General features: G+C 48.9%; 5 protein-coding genes across 5 annotated transcripts; all 5 read right to left on the minus strand.

The window, feature by feature from the left end:
- Window positions 1-31: 31 nt before the first annotated feature.
- Window positions 32-1,150, minus strand: DQ04_03421070 (putative N-acetyltransferase; the record flags this gene model as incomplete). The annotated part of the gene is made up of 1 exon (XM_009312816.1): window positions 32-1,150. One exon carries the CDS (start codon window positions 1,148-1,150, stop codon window positions 32-34), a length of 1,119 nt encoding a protein of 372 aa, XP_009311091.1.
- A 329-nt stretch (window positions 1,151-1,479) lies between these two features.
- DQ04_03421080 (pseudouridylate synthase-like protein) lies at window positions 1,480-2,703 on the minus strand (the record flags this gene model as incomplete). Its single annotated transcript, XM_009312817.1, has 1 exon — window positions 1,480-2,703. One exon carries the CDS (start codon window positions 2,701-2,703, stop codon window positions 1,480-1,482), a length of 1,224 nt encoding a protein of 407 aa, XP_009311092.1.
- Window positions 2,704-2,870: 167 nt separating this feature from the next.
- Window positions 2,871-3,389, minus strand: DQ04_03421090 (hypothetical protein; the record flags this gene model as incomplete). Its single annotated transcript, XM_009312818.1, has 1 exon — window positions 2,871-3,389. The coding sequence occupies one exon, from the start codon at window positions 3,387-3,389 to the stop codon at window positions 2,871-2,873; it is 519 nt and encodes a 172-aa protein (XP_009311093.1).
- Window positions 3,390-3,975: 586 nt separating this feature from the next.
- Window positions 3,976-5,823, minus strand: DQ04_03421100 (putative p21-activated kinase 3; the record flags this gene model as incomplete). Its single annotated transcript, XM_009312819.1, has 1 exon — window positions 3,976-5,823. The coding sequence occupies one exon, from the start codon at window positions 5,821-5,823 to the stop codon at window positions 3,976-3,978; it is 1,848 nt and encodes a 615-aa protein (XP_009311094.1).
- Window positions 5,824-5,987: 164 nt separating this feature from the next.
- On the minus strand, window positions 5,988-7,043 carry DQ04_03421110 (putative acidocalcisomal exopolyphosphatase; the record flags this gene model as incomplete). The annotated part of the gene is made up of 1 exon (XM_009312820.1): window positions 5,988-7,043. One exon carries the CDS (start codon window positions 7,041-7,043, stop codon window positions 5,988-5,990), a length of 1,056 nt encoding a protein of 351 aa, XP_009311095.1.
- Window positions 7,044-7,246: the final 203 nt, after the last annotated feature.

Below are 7,246 nucleotides of genomic sequence, written 5' to 3' on the forward strand. Positions count from 1 at the left end.
TCTCTCATTCATGATGGGCACACAGCACCATTTACACAGCAATCTGTTGGTTAACAGCCGCTGTGGCATCATTGGAGTCGCCACTCTCGTGCTTATCACTCTCTTTATGCGGTGGGGTTTCAGGTGAAAGGAAGTCCTCGAGCGAATACCCATCCGGCAGACATGACTCCTTCGGAGACAACATTCGTGTGAGAATCGTGTGGCTGTCAGAACTTCGTCGTCTCTTCTCACCAACGGCTGACTCTACGCGGAAGGACCAGCGCCTGTAAAAGGCAATGACGCCCTTGTTGAGGGGCGTCAGCGAGACGGAGTTGCCGCCCCGTCGCCGCAGCCATTCCATGGCCAAGGACAGCAGAAACGACCCTAGTCCCTTCCCGCGATACTCCTTCACACATGAGACAAATGAGATCCACCCGCTACTCTCCATTGACAGGACTGCCACAATGCGACTGTCTTTCCCATCCAACGCACTGATGCGGAGGTCACCCCCAAGAACGCGCTGCACCATGTCACACCCACCAAAGTTGTACCCACACGCCTCCAACATGCAAAACGTCCACTGTTTCTTGTCTTCCGGCTTGGCGTAGCGGAGTCTCACGGCGCCAGAGGCCACGCATGGAGGTACGGGTGCCACACAGTGCCGCGGGACATTCTTTTGCATTGCCTTGCCCTTGAACACGGCAGAGTTGCACACGGAGCAAAAACCGTACTGCTTAAACAGTCCTGTACAGTCATCTGCACGCATCGCCTCCATTTCCTTCACGTCATTTTCTCGGCAGAACGATTCCACATACTGTAGCAAGGAACGGCCTACGTACAACCCCCTAAAGCGACTCTGGACATAAATCCAAGAAACAATAACAACTCGTCTCTCTGGAATAAAACTAGTGTTGGCAACAGCAAAGCCTATAATACGGGATTCTGCGGAGTTCATGTCTTTTATAGCAAGAAATATCTCAGAGGTCGACGGATCATTGGCCACATCAAAAACTCCGGGTACGAGTTGGGCGTTACTAGCCAGAAGTTGCTTGCGGACCTCACCCCACTCAACGCCAGATATACTACGATCCGCTAAGCGCCGAATAATAATGCTTTCACCACCAAGAAGACGGAATAATCGCGGCGGCACGCTAACAAAAGAGCCACTCATTCCTGCTTGTTGTGTGCGTGTGTGAAAAGGTGTGGGGGCCTTTCTTTTTCTTTTCGGCGTACGAGGGCCGTGAATACGCGGTGATGCCAAAATAACAGTAAAAAAAAAACAACGGGAATGCAAGCGGCGAGGCAGACAAAACCCTGCACCCCTCCATTTTTTTTGGAGCATTTACCCCCTTTTTGGACTTTTCAGCCCCACAACCGGATTCTCTGTTTGTGTTGTTGTTGCTGTTGTTTCGTAGATCCTGTGGCAGTAGTGTACACCAGCAATCACTCTGAAGAAAAAGCACATGTGAGAGGAGTTGTGTGAGAAGCCGACCCGCCCACTCAACCGGGTATGAGCGGATCATCTACTTCACACGGCCACCCCAGCTTCTTAAACGTTTTCTCCATGTGGGCGGGAAGTGGGGCCGTGACACAAACAAACTCGCCCGCTCCGTTCTTGTATGGAAGCTGGATCTTTCGGTGGTGCAGGTGTAGCGGCAGTCCCTTGTCTTCCGGATCCCAGAAGAGCGACAGCGATGAGGGAAATGCCGCTTCTCCACCGTACTTGGCATCACCCAAGAGGGGACAACGGAGCGCGTGCGCCGCCATAATGCGTTCCTGGTGGCGGCGAGTAGTTAACGGATAGAAGGAAATGAAGCTCCCAAACTCCAACGCGCTCGCATTAACGACGAACTCAGCAATACCAACCTTAGACGTCTTCGTTGGTGAAGGGCGTGCAACAATGATATCTCCCTGGCTACCCCTTGTGATATCAAAGTGCATGCGCATCCTTCCAAAGTTCACGGCAGGCTTGCCCACACAGAACCCCCAATACACACTGTTGGGCACCACACGCTTGACGAACATTCTGCCCAGCATGCGATGCGCATTCTTGGTTCGGGCCAACACAACGCAACCACTCGTCTCCTTGTCAAGGTTATGACAGACAATGGGTTTCACTGTGTTCGTATACTTCCAAGCGGGGAGCATAGCAGTTATACTCATTTCCTGTGGATTGCTTGTCGGCATCATGGGAAGACCATGTGGCTTGTTGATAACAATGACGTGCTCATTCTTGTAGAGCACCATGTCATGCGCCATCTCTCGCACCTGCGATGATAACTTCAACTGCGGTCGCCCCTTATCATCTGGGATAACACCACTGGGAGGAGCGAGTTGATTTTCCCAAAAAGCGTGTGTGGGCACGACAAGCAGCTCGTCAAACTCCAGCCTGTCTGTAAGGCGTGTGTACCTCTTTTTCCCGTTTTTCCTATACCGGTAGATATGGCCCTGCTGCACAAGTTTTTTTGTGGTTTCATAGTCCCACTCCGGGTGATGTTGGGAAAGGAAGCTGTCGACGCGCTGGCCAAACCACTCCTGAGTGATAACGTGATACTGCACCTCGTCTGACTTTTCCGCCAGAGCCTGCCGAGCCTTGAGGGACAAGGGACGATACTGTCGCTGCACCTCCTCTACTCTCTTGGGAGTGCTCTCGGGGGCCACATCTGGAAGATGCTGAATGGCCGCAGGCCTCCAAGAAAAGCGCAAGCGAGCAGCACGTAGCATGTAGGGCCCCCTATTACGCTGAAAGATGAAACATCAACAATAATAAAAACAATAGCAACAACAACAAGAGAAACCGCTCCACAGTTAAACCCACAAAAGCCTTGAAGCGTAGGCACCCTTTTTTCCCCTGTGGAAGAACGAATCAACTTGCGTTCACTACATGAGATTCATTTCTTATCTGTGTCGATATTCTCGGTCGTTGCCTCCACATTTGGAGGCTTTGCACCCAGATCTGACATCATCTCTGCGTACTTTGGTGCGTAATCCGTCTTCCAATTTCTAATGGAGTCAGGCACGCGGGTTTTTAGCATCTCCATCTTTTCACCAGTACGGTGCTCGTGTAGCTTAAGTAGTTCACCGCGAAGGTAGAGAATGCGGTATCGTTGGTAGTTTTCCTCACGGTTGATCTCATGGGCACAGTCATTCAAGGCATCACGATGAGGGGTGCAATCCTTCATATTGTACGGTTTGACCGTATTCACACATGTCTCATACTTTTTTACGAAGTCCCAACACTTTCTTGTTGTCTCTTCCTTCATGCGTTGAAGAATTCCATCGTGAATGCGTTGCTGGAGATGTCGCTGAATATGGGGCGGCGTGCGGGCAAGCATAGCCTCCAATTCCTCGTTTAGCTCCTTGTCTCGATCATCGTAACCTACCTGATCGGATTTGTCATAGTATGACATTCTCTTTGACTATCAATCAGAAAAACAAAGCAGTGAAATACGTACGAGGTGCGCACTAAACTTTTCTCTCGTTCAAGATCCTCAAAAGGTCGCTATAGTTTTCTTCCGCGAGTTTGAATTTGAATTCAAAATAAAAAATTCCTCCTCTTCTTCTACACAGTTAATACAAATAGTTTTTCCCCCTCACTTCCTTTTTGTCCCTTTAAGCAAAACTCTTGCAACACTCCTTCGTTTCAGCGCATCATGAACCAGCCGGTTGTTTCGACAAAGCCTCCGCCTGTTTCAAACGCATCCGTTCCGCGTCGAGTTCCTTTCGCTTGGCGAGCGACAGCCCGTCGTCCTCACGTTGCCCCTTGTCTTTGTCCTTTTGCTTCTTCATGTTCTTTTCACGGGCCAGGTCTCGCTGGTTACCACGTGCCATCGTCAGGATCTATTGCCGAACTGCCCAAATATGCTGCTAAGCTAGACAGAACTATACACAAAAGCAACGGGAGCTATGTACATTATTCAGTTGCCACCAACAAAAAAAGTTGCACGCTTCCGCATCACTTCACTTCTTCAACTACACGACAAGTTCATCAATACCTCACTGAGAGGTCACCACAGGTTCAGAGGAAGGAGGAGGAGGAGGAGGAGGAGGAGGAGGAGGAGGAGCCAACCCTTTGGGAGGTAGCGGGGGCGGTGGTGGAGGTGGTGGCCCCTTTGAGGAGGATGGTGTCGGTACCATTTTTGACAGCCTCGCCGCACTATCCGATACAACAGAAGCCTGCGGTCGGCACTGTGGCGATGCTTTCACTTCCACTAGAGGCTTTACTGTTCTCTGTTCGACCAGCGACGCCTCAGCGGACACATGGAATTGTCGTGTACTATATGCATCTGAAGAAAATGGGATTTGCGATTGACTCAGGAGCTCTTCTCCCTTCCGTCGTCTTATTGCTTTAAGGAGAAAGCGGCTTTTCTCCTCATAGTCGTTCTGAACACCAGCTGCTTTAGCGGTTTCAAGCCAGTTATTAGCCACTTCAAGAAATAAATGGACCTCCTTGTGTTTGACCCCCAATGGTGGAAACTCGTAATTTGCTTTGCCATGGCCCTCCTGTCGGGATGTGAACTTAGTTTTGGCAATGAATGGGTGCCTGAGTAAATCGTCAGCTTCTATTCTACGGGAAGGGTCAAAAAGTGTCTTCAAAAACGGCACTATAGACTGTGAAACACGTGAAGGAAGACTTTCCAACAGTCCCATCATGAGCTTCACACGTGAATCGTCATCTACCTCAACGGCTTCCGTAGGATCCTTGTAAGCAGTAACCAATTGTAGCTCTCGCTTTTCATTGAGAGGCCCGCCCAGCGCCATCTCCAGAGCCAGGGCACCCACTAGTAGTATGTCAACGTGCGTGTGCTCTGTGGTGGGCAGAACGACGGGATAGCGTGTGATGCCCAACAAGGCATCTTCAAGACCCGAAAAGAGTATTCGCCCCTCGTCTTCAAAACACTTACCCAAGTGTAAATAAGGGCACGACATATTATAAAAATGGAAGGACTTCACCATTAGCAAAGCCTGTCTCGTAACACCCGCAATGTATTCAGTTGAAAAAGGCTTTCCCTTTCTTCTGTACTTCATTTCTGACTCTGTGCTCCAGGAGGCATTGTATGCGCGATCACGGAAAGAACCGCCTTTAACAACTTTTCGGATGACGTAAAGTCGAATTCCATCAGTCTGAACGCTGACTGGAGAAAACACACAAGGCAACAAAGATCGTGAGAGTAAGCTGCACAATCTATGGGCCTTCTTGCTGTCCTTCAAAGGTACACCCCGCTTGGGGTGAGCCTGACTAACACTCAAAACATACTGACCACAAGCATTCTTTATCAGCGCATAGAACCGTCGCGGTGCCCCAAACGATAATGGAGGGAGCACACGTACCAATGTGTATGTGGTGGATCGTAGAAACTGGCGGGTTGCCAACACCAGCTCATCTGGTTCTAGATCCGGCAAAGGACACTTTACCCACGGTAATGAATGGCTGCTGCTCTCATTCACTACGTCATTCTTCTTCTCAGCCTCTTGTGCCAAAGCTGCCTTGGCGTCTGAAAAGCCAACAAGCGCAAGGAACCCAACATCATTTACTAAGAACTTGTTTCTACAGACTGCTCTAAAGAATGTTTCTAACTCTCTCCGACGTCGTTCCACAAACACCGGGTCTGTAGTACCAAAGACTTTCTTTTCTGGTAGCGGAGGTAAAGGAGGATCAGGATCCAGCTCCACAAACCTCCTAAACACAGAGTAAATATCACTAAACCTACGATACGTGCTGCTCAGTGGTGCGTCCCCACAAGTAGTATTTCTTATGCATATCTTGTACTCGATATGATTGCCATGCCATACCGGATCAACAACGATGACGTCCATACTCTCTGGCAGGAGGAGTGTACTCATTCTGTGTCTTTCTCCCAAGACTAACAGGAAAAGCTACAGTGAGAGAAAAAAAAGGAGAAAGTGGAGTTACGCACACGAGGGAACAAAGCGATGCACACCTGCCTAAGGTCCAGGAGCGTCAACAAACAACAATATAATATAATATATATATATAATAGTGTATCTCACAACTTTGACCATGATGAAAGGAACCTACCCAAAGACGGTGCGAGCTTCTTACGTGATACAGAAGGATCACTTAACTCATAAGACAATAAGGTCCATTCTTTGCTTTGCGTGGTTGACAGAAGGGTAAAAACAACATTATCTGGAGAACTTCCGGCATAGTCTTTGAGAGCCTGAAAAGGCATACCTCTTGCAAGGAAGGCGATTTGGCGACAATAATTTCCAGGACCCCGCACGCCAGCAAAAGCAAGGAGAAGCACATCCAGCTTCCTTAATGTCAAAAACTCCAAGCAATTTGACATAAACTCTTCCATGGAACGTGAAGCGAGAACCTCATCAATTCGACACGAAATACTGCTGATACCAATCTGCAAGGAACCTGCGTTGCTTTCCTTGAAGGGGAATTCGAAGTTTTTGTAATCTCGACGAAGGTGTTGAGAAACACTGAGGCCAAGAACATCGGTTTTCCAGGCCGACAACTCCGAAAACAAATTCGTCAGGTCGATCGAAGTGGTAGTCTGTTCCAAGAGCCACTGGGTTGCTTGTATGTCCCTGTCAGTGACTTTCTTCTGTGAAGGGTTATAGTTTACAGTGTCCAAGACGATCGGAGCCAGCAGCAGCTCCGCACAGGGAACCCTTAGTTCAGCCTCACGGAAGAGCTCCGCAACAAGGGTACACGCCGAGCCTGCTGTTTCTATCCTGCGAAAAGAGATGGTTTGATCCATGTAAAGCTTCTCGTCGGCATGGTGATCAATAACACCAATGACTCTGTCACTCAAAAAGCTTTGAGAAGAAATTAGCTTGTTGTGATCGTAGAGAATAACCTCTGGTGCTACTTTCTGCAGATCAATATAGTCAGGCATCCCTGGACGTCCTATAACCGAAAAAACATTCTCTGTAGCTACCCCATGTAGCGAAAGAAGTTTTGCCACATCGTTGCGCAATGGGAGATCCTCCTTCTCAAAGTTCAATGTGGGAATGTAATACTTTTTACCCAGATCATTATTTTTTTCCAAGTAAAAGGCGAGGTATATCGAGCCAATTACGCTGTCCATGTCACCCCCTTCGTTCCCAAGAACGAGGGCAAACGGTTTTTGTGCAGCACACACCTGCCCACAACGCCTCAGAAACTCATTTATTACGACGGCCATTCTCTTTTGCTTGCTGAATTGCTGTTTGCAAGTCCGAAGGGAAGAAAAGCAAAATAACGGCGAAAAAGCAAGTCAACAGCACGCCCTTGACTGCAGAGGGTCGCTGC

Source organism: Trypanosoma grayi, assembly GCF_000691245.1.
Source record: "Trypanosoma grayi strain ANR4 Tgr_342_V1, whole genome shotgun sequence".
NCBI lineage: Eukaryota > Euglenozoa > Kinetoplastea > Trypanosomatida > Trypanosomatidae > Trypanosoma > Trypanosoma grayi.